General features: G+C 48.5%; 1 protein-coding gene across 1 annotated transcript in view; it reads right to left on the reverse strand.

Annotated features, from left to right (window-relative positions):
- Window positions 1-20,558, reverse strand: part of LMOD1 (leiomodin 1) — a 43,079-nt gene extending 22,521 nt beyond the window's left edge. The window contains exon 1 of the mRNA XM_029935456.1: window positions 20,064-20,558. Within this exon, the coding sequence (XP_029791316.1) occupies window positions 20,064-20,324 (261 nt within the window). The 5' untranslated portion in view covers window positions 20,325-20,558. The remainder of the gene's footprint in view (window positions 1-20,063) is intronic.
- Window positions 20,559-22,634: the final 2,076 nt, after the last annotated feature.

Genomic DNA, 22,634 nt, shown 5'->3' on the forward strand with positions numbered 1-22,634 from the left:
GTGGAGAGGGGCCAGGGAAATGATGGTAAGAGATGAAACCAGAACTGTACCCTGGGCCAGAACCCAAATTGCCATCAACTGCTGAGGGTTTAACCACATTGTGGTCCATACAAAGGAATGTCATTCAGCCGTAAACAATGCTACAACATGGATGAACCTTGAAAGATATCATGAGTGAAAGAAATCAGACCCCAAGGACTCCATATGATAGGATTTCGTTTCTATTAAATGTCCAGAATAGGAAAACCATAGAGACAGAAAGTAGATCAGAGGTGCAGGGTCTGGGGCAGGGGGAGAGGGACTGGGGAGTAATTGCTAAAGAGAATGGGTTTCTTTTTGGGGTGATTAAAAAGGTTTGGAATTAAGTAGCTGTATTGATTGCACAACTTTGTGACTATGCTAAAAATCTGAGTCACCCGCTTTATTATTAATAATATTATTATTAAGATTTTTATTTAAGTAATCTCTACATCCAATGTGGGACTCAAACTCACAACCCTGAGATCAAGAGTCATACGCTCTACTGACTGACCAACCAAGCCAGCCAGGCACCCCTGAATTGCACACTTTAAAAGGGTGAATTTTGGGGCATGTAAGTTATGTCTTAATAAAAACAATTTTAAGGTAATGAAGAGAGATCTTAGTCTTAATTACACAATGATAGACAGGCTATACTAAATAAAATCTTATTTTACACACTGTGTTTATCTTCTCTTGCTTCACTTTCTAAAGGATAACAATTAAATATAGAACTGAAGACATAAAAAGAAAAACAAACAAACAAAAAACTCCAAAACCTATATGCCAGAGACCATGGTTGGAAATACTATACTGTAGGCAAACACCTCGCAGTGGAAATATAATATGAGCTATGTACATAATTTTAAGTGTTCTAAAGTAGAGGCACTGGGTGGCTCAGTTGGTTAAGCGTCAAACTTTTGATTTTGGCTCAGAACTGAGTCCTACGTCTGGCTTTGCACACCTGCTTGGGATTTGGGATTCTCTCTCTCTCTGCCCCTCCTCTGCTCTCTTTCTCCCTCTCTCTTTCTCTTTCTCAAAAATAAATAAATAAATAAAAACTTAAAGTTTTAAATTTTGGGGGCGCCTGGGTGGCTCAGTTAAGTATCCAACTTCAGCTCAGGTCATGATCTCCCAGTTTGTGAGTTCAAACCCTATGTCAGGTTCTGTGCTGACAGCTCAGAGCCTGGAGCCTGCTTCAGATTCTGTCTCCTTCCCTCTCTGCCCCTCCTCCACTCGTGCTCTGTCTCTGTCTCTCAAAAATAAACAAATGTTTAAAATTTTTTTTAAATAAAGCTTTAAATGTTTTAAACTAAAAAGAAATACACTTTAATATGTTCTGAAAACACAAAATATTTCTAGTTATAATCAATGTAAAATTACTATAAAATTATTAATAAGATTTTCTTTCTTGCTTGCTGAGTCTAAAACCGGATGTGCCTTTCACACGTATAGCACATCCCCGTTGAGACTGGCCACATTTCAAATATTTGATAGCCACGTGTAGCGAGTGGGACCATATTGGCCAGTTCTGATCCAGAATGATGGTCCCTTCTCATTTGGGCCAGTTGTGTTTTCCTCTGTTTATTTCCATGTATGATGAGCAACAATAACAACAAAAGCCCTAAATCATAAAGGATTTGTGTGACTGGCTCTGGTGTCAGTAGGAAGAGGTAAGCTGGAAAGACCACAGTGTCTTCCAGAACCTCAGGGGAGGAAGGGGGTGGTGCTGACGAAGAGGAGAGAGAAGCCAGGAGTGGGTCTCTGGGGTCTACACTAAGGAGAAGGGTGAATCGAGCCAGAGAACAAGGGTCCTGCAGAACGGAAGAAGGAATCACCCCAGAATAGCCAGGAGTGCTTCCTGACAGCCATTCCCTGCGGCATCTCGGCGGGCAGGGAGACCAGTGCCCACCAGTGTTTGCAGGATGCAGCCCAGTAACAAGAGAGCTGCCGCCATGATGGCCACCAGGACTGAACAGCACCTATCCTGGAGATGGGCGCACGGGATGTTTCATCATTGCTGAATGAACAAATGCATCTCCTATTCAAGTGGAGGTCTAAGAGGAAGGCCTGAGAGACAGCTTCCCCCCCCGCCCCGCCCCCGCCAAGTTACACTTTGTGGGAACCTGAAGTCTCAGAAGACAGAGTTCAAGACCCACCTCAGTCACCAGTCACCTCTTTAAGTCTCTGTTTCTTCAACCGTCAAGCCAGTGCTTTAGGGAGGCTGGTGGGAGGATTAAGTGAGATCATGTAAATGGAAGCACCCAAGTGCCTGCGACCGACAGGCTACTGGGTGTAAGATACTCCTCTACTCCTCTCAGGAAGGAAAAGCAGTTGCCTCGTAACCAGGTTGTATGTTTTGTCTATGGTGCTTTGGGCCGGCTTAGGGGCAAGGCCCTCTGGACTAACTGAACTGCCCTGTTTGACATCCTCCCTACATCTGGAATCTTTCCAGGTTGGAGCTGTGATTCTCTTTTTATTTTTAATTTTTTTATGTCTTTATTTTATTTTTAGAGAGAGACAGAGACAGAGAGTGAGCAGGGAGGGGCAGAGAGGGAGGGAGACACAGAATGTGAAGCAGGCTCCAGGCCCTGAGCTGTCAGCACAGACAGCGGGGCTCGAACCCACGGACTATGAGATCATGACCTGAGCCGAAGTCAGCCACTCAACCGACTGAGCCACCCAGGCACCCTATCTGTGATTCTCTTTTTAAGTGGTAGTGATTCCTTCCTCCCAAGATAAGAGGAACCAGGCACACATGTTTCCATGCAGGGTGCCCACAAACCTCTATATTCCCGGGAGCCACAGTGAGGAGGAAGGTGGTTCACCCTGTTTGGCAGATGCGCCAACATCAGGAACTTGATCCACAGGAAATAATGTGTGTCGCTTCATGTTTGTCTGGTCCTGTGAGTGACCCTCGGTCCCTTCCTTTCCGGCATCCAGTGAGTCCCTTGTTTCCTTTTGGAGTCTTGTTCCCCCAGCTGGCCCTGAGTCTCAGCTGGAGCACAGTGTGCTAAGGGTTCCATTTACCATCCTGTGGGGCTGGCTCCGCCTTTTTGGGGATGGGTGCCAAGGGCCAAGGGAAGGGGCCTGTGCTCTGGGGATCTGTTTGGGGCCTTGGAAAATATATTTACTAGAAACCATGTAAATGTCCAAATATAGACAAATGGCTCAACCCGGCCATATGATGGACTCTGATAACATCCACTGAAAATGATGTTTAGGAAGATTTTCTGCGACATGGGAAAATGACTATACTATAAGGAAAAAAAAAAAGCAACACAATTTGTGTGACCATGTGTGAATGTATACAATGACCTCAATGGGGCGCCTGGGTGGCTCAGTCGGTTAAGCCTCCGACTTCATCTCAGGTCAGATCTCACGTTTGTGGGTTTGAGCCCCGCGTCAGGCTCTGTGCTGACAGCTAGCTCAGAGCCTGGAGCCTGCTTCAGATTCTGTGTCTCCCTCTCTCTCTGACCCTCCCGCTCTCATGCTCTGTCTCTTCTGTATCCAAAATAAATAAAACATTTAAAAAAATTTTTTTTTTACAATGACCTCAACTACCAAAGGAAAAGTGCATGTAGAAACATGTACTCGGGATGCCTGGTGGCTCAGTCAGTTAAGCGTCTTGTGACTCTTGATTTCAGCTCAGGTCGTGATCTTACAGTTCTTGAATTAGAGCCCCATGTCTGCCTCCAAGCTGACAGCGCAGAGCCTGCTTGGGATTCTCCCCCGCCCTTTCTGCCTCTCTCCTGCTATGTGCGCGCTCTCTCTCTCTCTCTCTCAAAACTAAATAATAAACATTCTTTTTGTAAAAAGCATACACTCAAAAAATTGATAGTGGCTACTGTTTTTAACTAATGAAACAGAATTATTGGTTACTTCCCCCTATGTTCTGTGTATTGTCTATAATAAACCTTATTATGTTATACAGGCATCTTTCCCTTTTCAAAAGTTTATGTTACTCCACTTTGCTTTTACAAGACCTACATTACTACTTGTTTTCTCTAACTGAAAGAAACCTGAAGAGGATTTTCACCTTTCAAAAAAGGGGGACAAGCAAAAATAACGGTTAGTGTTGGTTTTGCAGGGAGCCCTTAGAGGCAGCACGCCCTCCTTCCCAAGCAGCCAGAATGCCGCCCTCTGTCCCCTCACCCCCCCACCCCCTGCTGGTTCCCTCCCAGGAACTACCCTCAGCATCTCAGCATCTAGCCACCAGAGCTTCAGACTTTGTCTGTGAGCATCTGGGCTCTACCTCCATTTATTCTGCGTGTCCGTTGGCCAGATGTGTCCTGAGGTATCAGAAAAGCCTAAGAGAGGTTATGGTTGGGGTCTGGGAACACTCCAAACTTTTTCTGTATAACTTAATGGTAAGTGCATTTATTTTATTTTATTTTTCTAATGTTTATTTATTATTGAGACAGAGAGAAACAGAGCACGAGTGGGGGAGCGTCAGAGAGAGAGGGAGACACAGAATCTGAAGCAGGCTCCAGGCTCTGAGCTGCCAGCACAGAGCCCGACACGGGGATTGAACCCACAAACCATGAGATCATGACTTGAGCCGAAGTCAAACTGAGCCACTCATGCACCCCTGGTAAGTGCTTTAAAAAATTTTTTTTTAAATGTTTATTTTTGAGAGAGAGAGACAGAGGGAGTGCAGGGGTGGGTGGGGGAGGGGCAGAGAGAGAGGGAGACACAGAATCCCAGGTAGCTTCCAGGCTCTGAGCTGTCAGCACAGAGCCCAACATGGGGCTTGAACCCACGAACCATGAGATCGTGACCTGAGCCACAGTCAGACGCTTAACCAACTGAGCCATCCAGGTGCCCCTGGTAAGTGCCTTTTTGCTTTATGCCATTTCAGCTTACACAAGATTTCATAGGAAGACCCTATGGATAGTGGGGGAAACTCATAATTATAAATTATTTTCTGAAGAAAGTACATCTAAAAATAACACCTTGGTGCATATATACCATGCCATATTCCTGCCTTTAAGGCAAAGATCACAGAAACCTGAGGGGGAAATCCTGACCACTGAAAGTGGTAAAGAGTACTCTGAGGTCACTATTAGACATACTCTTGGTGGTTGGAAATACGTTGTGGTTTTCCATGCAGTAAAGAACCAGGGACAGGCAGGGTATCCCAAAGGAGCAAGCACAAGAGGTGCCGCCACTGGAGCAGTTGAGATGATCCGTCTTGGGGAAACTTGGTAGAAGCAAGATAGCAAGAAGCTCAATGTTACCCCTTGTAAACTGGGGTTCCCGGAGAAAGATTAAGCCTTTAATGCCCAAAGGTGCCCGTTGTATATAAAGAGTTGATTTCTTATATGGGGCCTGCTATTTAGCACCTTCGGGAGAATTGAGGAAATAATCCCTCCATTAATTTGCTGTAGGGCTTTACTCTCTTGCAGAACCCTGGCTGAGAAAAAGCTGATTGTCTACAAGGACTTAATCCTGGTTCTGCTCCATCTCCGTTCCAACCTCACAGTAGGGCAAGTCTGTATCTACATGGCCACTGAACTGGTATATGAGACGTCTGGGTCCTCAGATCTACACACCCACCAAACACCAGGCCTCCCAAAGGGGTGGGCTCTGTGAGATATGTACTTATGGCAGGTTTTCAAGAGAAGGCATATGACTTTTTCCTGGATCTAGAGGCAAAGGGGCCGAACTTCTCTAGACATCCCAGGGAAGAATGCAAATAATGGGAGCCGTAAGCCTCAGCTGGCTGTATAGAGAACAAATTATCACTATCCTCTTTAGGGTGTATGTGTGGCCCCTGAGATCACCGGTGAACTTGATTGGGTCAAGCTAAAAATGTCAGCCTATAATCTCAGATCCCTGGGGAGCTGGGGAAGAGAAGAACAAGAAAAGGAAGGAAAAAAAATGGAAAAAGTTAAAAATGAGTCCTTGAGGCTCATTCTGTCCAGAACAAACTGAAAGGGAACTATGGCAATGACCCATCCCAACAGTTCAGATCCCAGCGTGTAATCTTTTGGACTGATTTAATTGGTTGTTTACAGACACTGGGATAAAAGAATCACTGCCAAATCGCCTTTGATTTGAGGATTTGAACATACAGCCATATTTTCTTTTTTATTTAGTTGTGATTATTATTTTTTTAAGTAAACTCTGTGACCAATATTGGGCTTGAATTCATGACCATGAGATCAAGAGACACTTACTCTACCAACTGAGCCAGCCAGGCACCCCCAAAATCATATTTTTAAATTGTCTCAGAAGAGTGTAGATGAATTCATAACTTCTGTAGATTCGATCAAGTATGACAAGGATGGTATTTGCAAACCATTTGTCCTTTGTTCACTCAACATTTGTTGTGCTCACTACTGGGGACATGGAGATGACTAAGAGTGCCTAGGGGCACCTGGGTGACTCAGTCGGTTAAGCATCTGACTCTTGATTTCAGCTCAGATCATGATCTCACAGTTCATGGTTCATGGGATCGAGCCCCGAGTCAGCTCTGTGCTGGAGATGTGGAGCCTGCTTGGGATTCTCTCTCACCCTCTCTCTTTCTCTCTGCCCCATCCTACTCACAACTACTCGCTCTCTCCCTCTCTCTTGCTCTCGCTCTTAAAATAAATAAATAAACTTTAAAATAAAGAATCAGGGCTTGCTCTTATGAAGTTGGGGAAACACAGAAACAGACAATGCCTAAACCATGTGTTAAGGGTGTACGCCACAGACAGTGACAGAAGCTGCAGGTGCTTTGAGAACACGGAGGTGGAGCACACAACCCAGACTGGAGGGACAGGGGAAGTAGGAAGCTGTCACCTGAGCCGAGGCTCGAAAGAGGAATCTGGATTAGCTAGGCCCAAGGTGGGGGCCAGCCTCCCAGACGGAGGTGATGGTATGTGCAAGGGCAAGCAGGAGGCAAGATCAAGCATGGCACCATGGAGAACCAATGGTCCAGCATAACTGTAGCAAAGGGTAAAAGTCAAGGAGAAGAGTATTAGTAGCTACAGAGATAGGGAGGCATTGGGTTGCCAAGGGCCTCCTAAGCCATACTAAGGAGTGTGAATTTGATCATGGAAGCTATGTTGAGCAACTGAAGCCTTTTACGCAGGGGAGTGTCAAGATCATGATTTCATTTTATAATAAGACACTGGCAGCTGTGGGGAGGATGGATTGCAATGGGGCGAGAAGAGAGACAGGCAGACTGGTTGGGAGGTCACCACATTCTTATAGCGGATAAGTGATACCAGTGACAGCAGAAGTGCAACAGAGAGGAGGGGCGGAGTCAAGAGAGGTCGAACAAGTAGAATCGATAGGATTCTGTCACCAAGAAAGTTTGGGAGCACTGAGGGGTTAGAGCAGGAGAACCCCCCAAGCTACGGCCTACATGGCCTTCTATTTACCCAAGTGTAGAATACAGGAGGGAAAGCAGGCTCAGGGGTGGGGTGAGGTGACTATGATTAATTTATTTTTAGAAGAGTTGAATCTGAGACACTTGAGGAGTCCAAGAGGCAAGTGAATGATCTAGAACTCAAAACAGAGATCTAGGCCACAGATCAAGATAGAGCACATGGGTGGTAGCTGAATCCGTGGGGTTGGATGAGGGTAGCCGGAAAGACGCCACAGGGAGGGCACCACCCTGAGAAACAGTATCAGGCATTGGAGGAAGAGCTGCTCTCAGAGATGAGGAACGAACCGCTAGAGAGAGAGAAAGCCGGGTAGGTGAGTGTGGCTTCTTGGCAACAACGTGAGTATTTTAAGAAGGTGAGAGTGGTCAAATACGACAAAGTAAACACACAGGGTAAGGACTAAAAGAGTGTCCCTCGGGCAGGCAACAAAGAGGCCCTGGGAGACCTCACCAAGGCTGATGGCAGTGCAGGGGCCGGTGGTGTGAGAGTGAGTGTAGATACTGTTTCCTACAGCTTGGCTACGAAGGAAAGGAGAGAAGGTGGGAACTGAAGAGAAAGAGCCAGTAGGAAGGAATATTGAAGGGGAGGGACGGCGGTGGGGGGGGGGGGACTTAGAGAAAACAGATGTTTAAGGGAGCAAAGGTCCCTGAGGAGACAGGGGAGGAAAAGTGGGTGGGGGCCTGGGACAGCAGGAGGGACAGCTTTTCCAAGAGATGAGAGAGAAGGGGGAGAGTGTGAATATATGGGCACTTATACATTTTCAAGTAGCAGAAGAGGAATTTGAAGGCATCTTCACTTGATGGCTTCAAGTTTCTTCGTGAAATATGACGCTAGGTCTGCTGAGGGTGAGAGAGAGCTGGTGGGACAAGGGTTTATAAAGAAAGGCTATCTTTTGGAGGAAAAGAGGTGCATGGAGAGATTTTTCTGGGCAGCCTTGAGGGCCTGGCATAGAGTGGTTTTTTTTTCTTAATATTTAAAAAATTTATTTTGAGAGAGAGAGAGAGATCAGGGGAGGTGGGGAGAGAGACACAGGGGAGGAGAGAGACAGAGAATCCCAAGCAGGCTCTGCACTGTCAACACAGAACCCGATGCAGGGTTTGAACTCACAAACTGTGAGATCATGACCTGAGCAGAAGCCAGATGCTTAACTGACTGAGCCACCCAGGTGCCCCTGGCATAGAAGCACCAGAGTGTATGGCTATGTTATTTTCTCCAGGCCTGATCAGCAGCTTGGGAGTCAGAGTAGAAAAGCCAAATGGCCATACTCATCCAGGCTGGGGGAGATAAAAAGTTAGTGGTATATGCATTCAAACAGAGCCGAATATGGAGAAAGACCAAAATAAGATAAGAGCTAAATTGAAAACTAAGTAAAGCAGGAAGGGTCTGAAAATTGAGAAGTTGTCCACGCTGGGAGTTAGTGAGGCTAAGGATGGGAAGAGCCCATGATGTGGGATACAGCTTTAAGCCACCGTCTTGGGGAAAGTCAAAGTCCTGAGCTGAAGGAATCTGACCCGGGTGTTAGTGAAGTGCAGATCATAATAGTGTGGCCCAGTTGGCTAAGTGTCTGACTGGCTCAGGTCATGATCTTGCGGTCAGTGAGTTCAAGCCCTGCATCAGGTTCTGTGCCGGCAGCTCAGAGCCTGAAGCCTGTTTCAGATTCTGTGTCTCCCTCTCTCTCTGCCCCTCCCCTGCTCGTGCTTTGTCTCTCTGTGTCTCAAAAATAAGTAAACAAACAAAAAAAATAGTGTGGGTCCGGAGGACAGGCAGGTGGGGCGTGGTCAAAGGCCTTGACAAGCGTTTTAGTTGCTCCTAAGGATGGACACCATTAGAAATGATGGTGGCCCCCACTTTATTAAATGCCTACTATTTGCAAGTCATTATGTCATGAGCTTCTCCAAACGTTTGTACTCTTCAAATTAGGGAGGACTACCACTCTTTACAGGTGAAGAAATTAAAAGCCCACTGTGCATTTCCTATGAGCCAACGATTCCACTCCTAGGTACATACCTGATTCAAAAGAAGTCATAAATGTACCTCCCAAAATGCATGAAAATGTTGACAGCAGCATTGGCTGTAACAGCCCCAAATGATAAGACAACCCGAATGTCCCTCAACAAGTGAAATGATAAAAAGATCATGGCATATTCATACAACAGAATACTCTGTAGCAGTGAGAGTGGAAAAAATTGTTGTGGACAACATGGTTGAATGTCGACCAACATAAAGCTGAGTGAAAGAAGCTGAATACAAAGGAACACCTACTGTAAGATTACATATATGTTATATATAATACAGACAATATAAAAAAAATATTTCTGTATATATATAAATAATATGAATTTATTTTTATATATTTATATGTACGTATAACATTTTAAAACAGGTGAGTCTAACCTATGAGGTTGGAAGTCGGGGTAGGGGTTCCCATGGCAGGGAGGAAGCGGGGAGAGCCGGAGAGATGGGTGGAGGTACTGCAGTGCTGCCGCTGTTCTCCTTGGTCACTTGGTGAGAACTCATGAAACTCCACATTTGTGTTTTAGATGGTTTTTGGTCTGCATTTTGTTTTATTTCTTTTTTTTTTAGTGTTTATTAATTTTTGAGAGAACGAGAGAGAGAGAGACAGTTGGGGAGGGGCAGAGAGACTCAGACAGAGGATCCGAAGCAGGCTCTGCGCTGACAGTAGAGAGCCTGACACAGGGCTCGAACTCACAAACCGTGAGATCATGACCCGAGCAGAAATGGATGCTTAACTGACTGAGCCCCCCAGGTGCCCCTGTCTGTATTTTATATTTCACTAAAAACAGTGTAGGAAAAAAAATCCATTATGGTCAAGTACAAAATGAGACACGGACAAGGCATTAAAGAATACAAATAAAACAAAGTTAAGCTTACAAACATTAACCGTTTGAGGCCACACAGCTGGTAGACAGTCTAGCTGGGGGCGAGTCCCAGGCCCCCTGGCTTGCCTTGCAAACCCAGGGCTTGTGCATCACACCAGCTGTGTGCTGGGAAGGGACCCGTGTGCTCCTTCCTTCCCCTGGGGTAGCCTTGGGGATGGAAGATCGATGCACAAGAGGTGAAAATCTACTGGATTTTCAAGCAGCTCTGGCAGCTGGCTGTTGTCTGCTGACTGTTCGCGTGCCAGATTTCATATCCGGAAGTGTTTTCGTGTTTTCTCTACCTCACCCAGGGAGCACGGAGCATTTTTTATGTGACCTGAAGTTCAATCTCGGACTACTGCCACAGCCCCCTAAGTTCCTCCCCGCTACGACCCAGCCTAGGTGCAGCAGCCAGGGTGGGCCTCCCGAAGCGGCACTTTCATGCGTCAACATGTAAGAGACCAGCCTCATCTCCCCCAACCCGTTTATCAACCTGCCCGCATCCACGCCTGTCTCCATTACCTTCCCTCCCAGCATAGGAGGTGACCGCCTGCCACTTGGGCCAACCCCCCATTCCAGTGCAATCTATCCTGTTTTGTCTCCTTTCCTGGGCCATTGAGGTTTCCTTCTCTACTGAATGATCCCCATTAGCATATCAACATGCTATCATCTTCCATCTTTTTAAAAAATCTCCCTTTGATTCCACATTTACTTCCAGCTGCCACCCTACTTCCTTGCTTCCCCTTAGCACAAAACTTAGAAAAAAAATCAGAGACACTTGTCAGTACTCTCTATCTCCAGCCCTTACTGGCCATTCTCTCTCAAGTCCACTCTTCACTGCAGTGACCCCATCTTTCAAGGTCCCCATGGCTTCCATCTTTCCAGTTACTGTGGTTGATTCTCTGTCCTCATCTCATTAAGCCTCTCAGCAAGAATGGACATGGTGGATGCACTCTCCTCCCATAAGCCCCCTGTCCACTTGTTTTGGGAAATCACTCTGAGCTCCCTCCCACCTCTCTGTCTCCTCTATTGGCCCCTTCTCTTCCAAAGCCCAAATGTTGGGGTAATGGAGGGCGTGGTCCTTGGTCCTCTGCTCTTCATTCGCACTGCCTCCCTATGCGATCTCCTCCAGGCTTATGATTTTAAGTATTGTCTATATACTGACGGCTCCCAAACGTTATCTCTGGCGCCACTGTGCCGCTCAGCTCCAGAGTTGCACATGCCCAATCAGTCCAACACTTCCTCTTTGACATCTACCAAAACTTAACTTGCTCAGATCAGAAATCTCCATCTCCTCAAGCTGCTCCTGTTGTTTCCTACTTCAGTAAATGACACCAAATTTACCCAATAGCTCAGGCAGGACTGGCCCCCCCCATTCCTCTCTTTTTCCCCAGGAAGTCAGCCAGTCTTGTATTTCCTAAGTCTGACCAATTCTCCCCAAGCCATCATTGGTGTCTTGCCTGAGCTGCTGCAACACCCTTCCAACTGGTCTCCCTTCTTCCCCAGTCTTGCCCTCATACTGTCTATTCATCAGAAAGCTGGTAGAGTGATAGGTCCTTTCAAAAACTTAGATCAGATCACATCTCTCCCCTGCTCAAAACCCTCCAGTGATGTCTCATGGCCCTTGGAAGAAAAATTCAAATTCCCTCTGCTGCCCTATAAGGTCCTCCATTATCTGAACCCTCCTTACTTCTTGGGCCTTATCTCCTCCAACCTCCCCTCCCCCACCCCTACCCTTGGCTCACCCTGCTCTGGTTACACTGGCCTGACTTTTCCTCTGACATACTAAACCTGCTCCCCTACCCAGGCCTTTGTGTTTGCTCTTCCCTTTGCTTGGATTGCTTTCTCCAGACCTTCCCATTGGCTGGTTCCTTCTATGCCACCTCTTGGACAGTATCATCCCTGATCACCTTATAAGAGATTGTCATATCCCCTTTCTGGAAGTGCATTCTTCCTTATGTGTTTGTAGCATGTATGTTATACGTGGTGTATATATGTTATATGTCATGTATATATTTAGGTACAGGTATTCTCTGTCTCACCCATTAGAATAGAAGCTCCATGAGGGCAAGGACCTCATCTGTCTTTTTCCCTACTCTATCCCAGCACTCAGAAAGCACCTAATACCATAGAAATTTACTAAATAGTTGGAAAATTAATGCTCTAATGGAGTCCCTCTTTGTAAGTCCTGCCTATAAAAGGAATGCAGAGGGGCGCCTGGGTGGCTCAGTTGATGGAGCGTCTGACTTTGGCTCAGGTCATGATCTCACAGTTTGTGAGTTCGAGCCCTGCATCGGTTTCTGTGTCTCCTTCTGTCTCTACTCCTTCACTATTCATGTTTTCTCTCTCTCTCTCTCAAAAATAAATAAACATTAAAAAAATGCAGAGAACGGAAATGGGCAGAGGAAACAGCAGTGAAGGTAGGATGGAAGCTCAAGTTCAGGGACCCACACTACCAGGTTTCCAACCCAGCACTCTGCTTCTTGCTTTATATGTATTATTTGCTTCAACCTCACAACTATCCTATGACTAGGTGTTATTTCCATTTTAAAGATGGGAAAACTGGGGCGCCTGGGTGGCTCAGTCAGTTGAGCGTCCGACTTCGGCTCGGGTCATGATCTCATGGTTTGGGGGTTCGAGCCCCACGTCAGGCTCTGTGCTGACAGCTCAGAGCCTGGAGCCTGCTTCAGATTCTGTGTCTCCCTCTCTCTTTGACCCTCCCCTGCTTACGCTGTCTCTCTCTGTCTCTCAAAAATAAATAAAAAACATAAATAAAATAAAACTAAATAAATAAATAAATAAAAGTTTAAAAAAAAAATAAAGATGGGAAAACTCAGGTAAAGTCATTTGTTCGGGTCACGGAGCCAGCAACCAGCAGAACCGGATTGAAATCCAGGTCTAGCTGGCTTCGGACGACACTGTTCTAAGCACCAGACTCAGTACATTCTGTAGCCAGAGTTTCACCGGAAGTTCTGCCCCTGGGCTGGCCCATGTCTGGTGGGGAGGGGCCTGGGTAGAGGGCAAGGGTATTGCTGGGCCTGTTGGCCTGACCTGGAAGAAAGGGCTGAGGAAGTGACCCCCTGGGGACCCCGTGGGTTCTCCCTGAGCGAAGGCAGGTGAAAGGGTGGAGGTGTGTCCAAGTGCCACTGGTCGTTTCTGCAGCGGACCCCAGAGACAGGTGGAGCCAAATTTGTCCGAAGCAGCCTAGGCTTTTCTGACCTCCCGGAAATGGCAGACAAGGAGGAATCACCAGTCCTGAACACCACCCCCATCTCCCTTGACTCTTAGATGTTTCTAACCCAGCCACCCAGTGCAGGGCCCTGGAGCCTGGGGCATTAAATAAATTAGGCTCAAAGAAATCAAGGGAAGGGGGCCAGACAGGAAGTCACTCAATAAGCCTGCCTTCTTCCTTAAGCTAGTTCCTTGCGGTTCTTCCTCTTTTCTCTCCCTCCCTTTCTTCCATTCCCTGCTCCCGCTGACAGATTGTTTTCTCATGAAAGATTAAAAAAAAGAAAAAGGTTGATTTGGCACATACACAAGTATAAAGTCTGAAGAATTTAGGGTGGGGAGAAGCCTCTCGTGATGTGCCAGACACTTTCAGTCCCTTAGCCAACTTAATCCTCTAGTAACTCTTCAAGCATCATGCTATCTTCCCACTTGTCAGCAGAGCCCTGGAGCCTCCAGAAGCTATGTTAATGAGATAGTATTAATAATGCCCCTGGGTCCAGAAGTTACTTTCTAAAGCTGATGCCTGTCCTCAGGTAACACGCTCAGCCTCACCGGCTCAGACGACGGGGGCAGAAGTGGAATCAAACCTGATCCTGCCCAGCTCCAAACACCCATGGGCTTTCTAGTCCCTGCACTGCCTGGGACTCAGTGAGCCCTTGAGGGAAACTGATACGCAGAATCTAGACCCCTTCTTTCTTTGCTGCTTATGCCGAAAGAGGCCTAATAAGTAAGAAAACACAGCCTGATCTGGAAAGGGCTGAGTAGCATGGTCCAGGATATTCTTGTTTATCCAACTTGGCAGGCAGATGGATATCAGCTTCTCTTCCCCTGGACCCCCCCATTCATTGTGCTTTGTTGCTATAACTGCCGTGTGTGTGTGTGTGTGTGTGTGTGTGTGTGTGTGTGTGGACTTTATGCATGTGTACTTTATGCATGTGGACTTTAGATCTCCAAGGACAGTGCCCTTGACCCCTCTATCTCCTGTGGCTCTCCCAGTGCACTTCATTCAGGCATTGTGCTCCGTGGGCCCAGCTGTGGTATGCTGACGTTGTCTGATATGGATACTCCAGAGTCTCTTGGGGGAGAAAGAGAGGCTGAGGGAAGGCAGCCAGGTTAGATGAAGACCTCCCTCTGAGTGTCTGCTCGCATATGCCTCTTCCTGCCTCAGCCTGGGGACCCTGAAGCCCCCAGCCTGCAGATCCCAGCAGCAACCTCCCCTCTCGGTCGCTGGGACTCACCCCCTCCCCTGACATCCACATCTCCCGCTCACTGTGGAGCCCTTTCGTTTTTACCTCTCCTCCTAGGTCCTCTCTGTCCTGCCTCCCTCCTGCCACACATGCCACTCACCTGAGCCCTTCTTCTCCCCACTGTCCTCTTAGAAAAGGTGAGCACTGGGGGCAGTGTCGCAGGTGGGAGCAGGCACTGGTGTTTCACTGCTTAAAATTTGTCAAATATTCTATGCGTAGAGAAGCCAGTTTCTACATGATGAGTAAGAACAATTCAAACATTTTGTTGTTTGATCAATGACTTGTTGATCAACTGCTTTTTCAAACTCTGGATGGAGGCCCCTTTCGAACTCCAGGGAGAGATTTTTAAACGTGTCTCACCCACACTGGGTGCCTGCTTTTGCCTCCCAGGTCAACAGGCCCCCCTCACCTCTTCTGCCCTCTCCACCCCAGCCTCCAGGGCTATTTTGGGTGTGTACCAGTCGGGGTTAATCTCCTTAATCGTTGAGCCGTGCTGCCCGGTGTGCTCCTGATAGGGCCCAGCCCTCTGCAAAGGGCAATCTGAGGGTTAGTGCCGCCAGCCTTGGGCATCCCCATCCCTGTAGAGAAGGCATGGACACTGGGCCGTGAACTGGGACTGGGAGGGGAGGGGAACGGTGAGACTGTGTGAGCCAGAGACCCAAGGGGGAGGTCAGGAGGCTAGGGCCCAGCAGCCACTGGCTAGTGGGCTGCTTCTGGTTAGCTTCTCAAGGGAGAACCTAAAAGAGCTTCCTCCGTTCCCACCCCCCAGGTCAGCTGCCCCTGCTCCTGGCTCTGTGCGGGTGCTAATCCCCAGGCCCTGGTAACGCCAGGGAGAAGGACAGGGGAGACGAGCTGGAGATTTTCTTTCCCACTTGGGAAGGAAAGAGAACACATGAGTTGACCTGCTGGGATCAGGTTCCTGAAACCGGAGCCAAGCACAAGGGTTTCACTGAACTGTTGGCTACACACCTGCCCAGGGGCTTTGTCTTCCACCTGGGCAGAGGGAGAGTCCCAGGAGGACCAGGGCAGAACACATGGCTGAGAGGTCTGCCCCTTTAAAGGGAGGGAGGGAAGCCAGGGGTCAGCTCTGCCAAGCCCCACCTCCCGCTCTGAGCATTCTTTTGACAGAGGTTGAGGGCCCACCTTGTGCCTGGCCCTGCGTGGGCACTTGTCCTCCAGAATCACACAAACTGGTGAGGAAGAGACATAAGAAAGCAGGATGGGGTTGGTCCAGAGCGTGGCACTGGAGTGCTCAGATCAGACATGGTGCCTAAATTTGCCCTGCAGTCAGGGAAGATTCCCTGGAGGAAATGGTGCCTGAGACCTGAAGGGGGCATGGGGGTGGGCTGGGAAGAGGAGTATTCATGAAGGAGGGGGCAAACCAATCCAGGACAGCCCTAGAGTCTTCCATCCCCCTGAGGGAGAAGCAATCTGAGGCCCCTTCCACGATCTACACCCCACCACATCCCACCCCCGGCACGAAAGCCAGAGTGGGAACCTTGGGGCTCTTCCCCCAGAGAAACCAGAGCTGAAGACCCAAACTGGACCTGCCGTCCACTCTCAGCTTCTGTCTAAAAAGAAAACCAACATTTCATTATGGAAAATGTCAAACGTGTACGCAAATGTGGAGAGAAGCGTGGGGCATGCATGTAGACCCGTCACCCAGCTTCAGCAACGATCAACTGCCGGATAATCGTATTTCATCTATTCCCTGACCCACTCCTCTTGCCCACATTATTTTAAAGCCAATTCCCTTATGTTAGCCGTTTTTCCCATACATATTTCAGTATCCATGTCTAAAAGGCAAGGGTCCTTTAAAAAGTGTATCCACAATAGCATTATCCCACCTAAAAGGAATTAATAAAAATTCCTAATTCCATTCAATATCCAGGCAGGATTTACTTCCCTAATCTACACTTGGTTCTAATAGTTTGAATCCAGAATCCACACTTGGTGTTAATATTTATGTTCCCAGGGGTGCCTTGGTGGCTCAGTCGATTAAGCATCCGGCTTCAGCTCGGATCTTGATCTCACGATCTGTGAGTTTGAGCCCCGCGTCGGGCTCTGTGCTGACAGCTCAGAGCCTGGAGCCTTATTCGGATTCTATGTCTTCTTCTCTGTCTGCCCCTCCCCTAAATCATGCTCTGTCTCTCTCTGTCTCTCAAAAATAAATAAATGTTAAAAAAACATTTAAAAAATATTTATGTTCCTAGTCTTGCGGGCAGGGATGACCATTCAGCCAGACTAGACTATGTGCTAGCCCAGTGCTTCTACGACGTGTGAATATGTGGTCTGTGCGCTGTAACACTTCTGTGGTGCTTCTGTACGTGTGTGTCTTGTGATCCTAATTAGATTATAAATTCTTCAGGCCAGGGGCTGGCATTATGCCCTTCTTCGTACCCTGGTGTGGCAGAGAGGAAGAGGCATAGTCCTTAAAGCTGGGCAGGCTACTTGTTGCTGTGTGAACTTAGGACAGTTCATCCAACCTCTCTGAGCCTCAATTTTCTGCTCTGTGTAATGGGAATAAAAATACCTATCTCCCAAGAAGCCTGAGGTTTAAATAAAAGAAAAGGTGAATATACTTAGCATATATAAGTTTCTCAGTAAATGTTCATCTTGCTGTGCTTCCTCGAGTCAAGTGAAACAGGCTCATGGTTACTCTTTGTTCTGATTAACTTCCAGTTCCTTACAGGGAGCAACGGGCACTAGCAGTGAGAGCCGCTGCCAGCCCGGCAGCCTGGAGCCCCGCCCTGGCGCTGCTCAGTGTTTGTGATTTCAAAGACCCCCCAGCCTGAGCATCCAGGGTTTGTTTGTTTATTGTTTACTTTGGCCACTAGTTAAACAGACATGCTTGGCTTGCTCAGCGCTCAGGGGAACTGAAGGAAGGGAGGGGCTGGGCAGGAGTAGGTATTAATGAATTAATCATTTCATAGCTGTTGTTTATTGAGCATTTATTATATGCTAAGCTCGGAGCTAAGTGTTTTACATTGTTTTCCTTTCCGTTTTCCCAACAATTTTACAGGCTGGATACTTTGTAGCTGAGGGAAGTGAGACAGGTTAGGTAACTTGTCAGTTACTTAGTTATACAGACAGGAAGAGACGAGGCTACTCAAACCAGGCTTTTCTGGCACTTAAATCCAAGTTCTTAGTCACACACTCACTAGCATGCTAATGGTGCTAAGGAAGCCACTTTTTAGGGTTCATGGCCATTCATCCAGGTTTACAGAGATGACTTCTGCCCATGGCTTGGGATGCACCCTGAACTCCAGCCAGCCCCTCTGCCAACATACACCCTTGGACTGGATGAGGAAGAGTGAAGACAGCCCATCCCTCCAAGGGAAAAAATGACCCTGAAGCCATCTCATACCATCTCACGTACACCTGTGTGGGTGTATGGGTGCACACCACACACACTCACACATGCACACACCCCATCCTCTGTTCCCGGACTGGGGCTCTGTTTGCAGAAACAGAGGTGCATCTGGCAGGGGTGAGGGGGGTAAGGCTGGGGAGGAGAAGCTTGCCAGCGTTTCAGTTAGGTCAGGAAAAGGCTTTTGAGAATGAAATTTCCTGGAGCATAAGAGTCCCTCACACTCTCCACAGCCTAAGCATCTTGCTTTGGGATTGAGAAGGTTCTGCATTTGACTTCAGTCTCAGGAGTATCTTTTTGCATCCCAGAAGCCACTGGGCACAGAGCCTGGGGACTAGGAGCAGGAAAAGAGAAGGGCCAGGCTCCAGAGTTGGGGGTCCGCGTGAGGGATTTACAGAGGTGCCAAAGCCTGGGGTGCCTTGCCTGGCTTTCCCTACATATCCTGTGGGTGTCAGGTACCAGCCCCTCACGGGGAGTCCCCTATATCCTCTCATTTTTCTCCATAAGCATTCTAGTGTCTGTTCATCATTACCCAAGTGGCATCAGTGGCAATCACCTTGCCCACAGAGTAATGAATTCCCAAGCCTTCCGACTCCCTCACTCCCAACTTCTTGGTGAAGCCTTAAACATGGTTGGGGGGGGGGCGCTGTAGAGATAGAGACAAAGGTCCAGCTCCTCTACCACCTCACTTTCCCTCATCACTCCTACCTCCGTCCTGTCACTCAAGGAGCCAGGGCTGTGCCCACAAACATGCTTTGTGACTAGTGTCCAGCACAATGTCCTCCCCAGCCAGACATGTTACAGAAGTCCCAGGAGATAATATTGCCTTTTTCATTTCCTTTGCGAGAATGAACACGGCGTTGGAAGCTCTGGGCCTTGGTTTCCATAGACATAAAACAGGGGATGAGACTTGAGAATGAACTTTTTTATGTGAGAATCCACAAGTAATGGACAAGGTACAAGAGACGTGGCCAGTAAGTACCGAGGAGAAGAGAATTGGTGCAGACACGGGACTGTCTCCACTCTCTTCCGTGGCCGAGGGGTTCTGCAGAGCCACGCTCAGGTGGAGGTTGGTCTCAGTTAGTCCCGAGAAAATGCACATATGAACATGCGGTGAAAAAAAGAACGCTCGGTGCCAACCCAGGAAAAGAGAAAGCAGGTTTTGCTTAAGCCTGTCATAGGTGTGGGCAGATGCTTCCAAAATGGCGCCCTTGCATCTCCTCTGTCCCCTCCTTGTGGCAAAACCCTGCTGGGAAATATCCTTATCCTCCCCCCACCCCCCCACAGGGCCTTGGCTGGCTTGTAAAAGGGCTTACTACCAAAAGGTGGGGATGCTCCCTCAAGATGCTCCTCTGGGAAGTGCAAACCCCAACTTCCCTGGGAGTGAAACTGAAGCCATCAGGTTAAGAAGACCCCCCCTCCCCCACCATCACTGCAGGAGGTCCATCTGCCCCTGAGCCTCCTCAAATGGTCCATGTGCCATGAGTTGCCCAGAGGGCTTAAAAATGAGCAGTTCTGCAAGGAGGGCCCACTTCCTTTCCTGGGGTGGCTGCCAAGAGACCGTGCGCATCTTTCTGTCCTCCGCCCGTCCTCACTATGATGGAGGAAGTGAATGTAAGGGAGAAAAGCGCTGGGGGACAAGGATGGTGTCATCTGGACAATGAACGCTTCAAGGACGATCTCCAGCTCCGATTCTCCCAGGGGCCCCATCTGCTATTGTGGGACGGTGAGTTCTGCTAACATAACCAAGCTGTGCTTTCTACCCAAAACTAGGGGCAAGAGGTTCACAACTGCAGTTCAGGGGATGCTAATTGGTTCTGAAGCACCACATCTTTTGCCAACAAGACCTTTTGCTCTAAGGAAAAAAGCCTTCGAGTCACGAGTCAGGGTCTCCCTCCCCGCCCTTCCCTCCCCCCTTTCCTCTAGCATGTTGCTCACTCACATCCATAGACATCTCCCTCTGAAGAAGTTTCTTGGTCTCCTTTTCACAGAAGCTGAGCATGGCTTCCCGGTTGTACATGCCCGTGGACTGCTTCTCCGTCTGGTTCCTCTGCCGCAGCCCCACAGGAATGCTCCCGTCTGGATCCACCACATCCAGCTCCTTCTCCAGCTCCTCCATCTCCTCGGGAGACAGAGTGGACAGCAGGCTGTCGATGTCGGGATCTTCACTCACCTGCCGCCGATACTTGGCTACCTTAGACATCTTGGCAAAGTGGGCTGTGGCTCTCGCAGGGGCTGCTGGAGTCCTGGTGGGCTACAAGGGGGAGGCGCGGAGCTGATCTGGAAGGAGCAGAGTGGGCTTGAGAGCGGACCCCCTGCTGGTTGAGGACGTGGCTCCTCTGCCCTGCCCTGCAGTGCCACAGGTGCTGAAGGGTTCACTGCGAGCTAGCTCTGAAGCCCGGGCTAGTGGACCCTGGCTGGTGTGACCAGCGGCCAATAAGACTTGACAACTGCCTGGCCCCGAAAGGGGAAGCCAATCCCCACACAGGGGGCGGGCCTGCCTCGTTGTCAGAGCTGTTTGAAACTTGAGGACATTCCAGGGAATCTTGGAGCTCTGTGTGACCAAATTTAGTACGGAGCATTTAGCCTTTTAAAGACAAGGGGGCCACGCAATGAGAAAAAGATACAAAAATGCAGAAGCTGGCAGAAGCTGATCGGAGCCACGGGAGAGCCAGAAAAGCAGGGATGGGGCCATGGGGGTTCAGGAACAGGCCAGTCCCAGGCATGCCCTGTTCGAGCACAGATCTGCCATTTCAGTCTGGGTGAATGTTGCTGGTTCATGGTCCGCTGCCTCCTTTCTACTGTATTTGGTCATGTGCTGGGGGACTTCCGGTAGTTTACAGCCCCAGGAAAGATATGGGATTCCAGATCATCTGAACTACCTGCCCGCCCATCCTCTCTGCAACTCTGCAGAGAGATCCCGAGGGCTGAGCATCAGAGGCCCCAGGCACTTCGAGGGAGAGAGAGAGAGAGAGAGAGCATAAATTTTCACTGTGTATCCAAACTGAAAACTGGTAGGCTGTTTGGGGAAGACAGTGTGATCTGCAGAAGTCAGGAAACTCTTAAAGGACTGTCAATTTCCATGACGTGCCAAGGCTCTTAGGGAGAGGGTTCAGACCTCCCTCGCTTCTCCTCTGCTCCCTCCACCCCTGGGGCATCAGTAGACAGACCTCCTTTGGGAGCACTGTGGAGGAGCCGGCAGGCTGCCACCCCACGTATAAATCCAGAGCACGAGTGTGTCTTTGGGGAAATATAATTCTGGGCTGTGGGGAGGGATACTATTGCAGCGGGCCTGGCATGTTGCATAAAAGGGCTTTCCACTGCCCATCCATCATGCTGCCTGCACAAGTCACAGAGACACTCAATCTCCTGCCCCCCTCTCTCCTGCCACAAAATCCCTTCCAGAAGCCCTGGTGTAACCCATCAGGGTAGATGCTTCGATCTTTCCTGGCGTCTTTCCATCCTAAGCCAGAGAGAGACAGTCACCTGATCAGCATTTGCTGAGTACAGGGATCATCCGGGACAAAAACTTGGCCCTGGCATTTAATGTCCACTAGTCCAGCTTTAGGTTAAGGCTGAGGAGGGGATGGCGCTGACTGGTGGAACTGGAGTGCAGAGGTGAGGCAGGGAGACCTGACAGGAAGCGTGGAAGGAAGGCTTAGAGAATCCTGGACATTGTCATTTTTAGAAGGCAGTGGTCAGTCTGTCGGTGAACCGGTAAGCATGTATTTATTGAGTGCTGACTATGTGTCGGGCACGGTTCTAAAGGTGGGCTGTGTAACTAAAGATAGAAAATCAGGGGCACCTGGCTGGCTCAGTGGGTAGAGCATCTGACTCTTGGTCTCAGGGTTGTGAGTTCAAGGCCCATGTTGGGTGTGGAGCCCAACTTTAAAAAAAAAAGAAGAAAGAAACTCAGTGTGGGGCCCTGCCTCCTTGCAGTTTACTTTCTATCAGTGAAGACAGTGAATAAGTAAATAATTTCAAGTAATTCATTAAAAAAATTAAAAGCCTACAGAATGCCTTGGAAGAGAAGTACAGGGGCCATAAGGAAATGCAACAGGGAGGCTGGAGAGCAGGATGGCTTCGTCGCTCAAGCTTGGGCTCTCCAGGCCAAAGGACCGTGTTAGGTCCTGGCATTGCTGCTTGCGGGTCAAGTGACTAAGAGCTGGCTTCATCATCTGTAAAATAAGGACAGCGGTGGTACCAACCTTGGAAGACTGTTGTGAACATCGGATCCAAACACACACAGAACAGTTGCTATACTTGATATATGGTGAATGCATGGTAATTATTAGCAGCGATTACAATTTTTACACAGTCATTTACAATTGTTTATTTACTCGATTCTTGGGTTCTTGTCTCCCCATTCCACCTCTTCTCTTTTTCTTTCTTTCCTCAGCAGTAACCACCCTCCGTGCGCGCGCGCGCGCGCACACACACACACACACACACACACACACACACACACACCCCTTCTCATCTGATCCTTATTCATTCATTCAAGCATTATTCA

This window comes from Suricata suricatta, chromosome 3 (assembly GCF_006229205.1).
Source record: "Suricata suricatta isolate VVHF042 chromosome 3, meerkat_22Aug2017_6uvM2_HiC, whole genome shotgun sequence".
In the NCBI taxonomy this organism is placed as follows: domain Eukaryota; kingdom Metazoa; phylum Chordata; class Mammalia; order Carnivora; family Herpestidae; genus Suricata; species Suricata suricatta.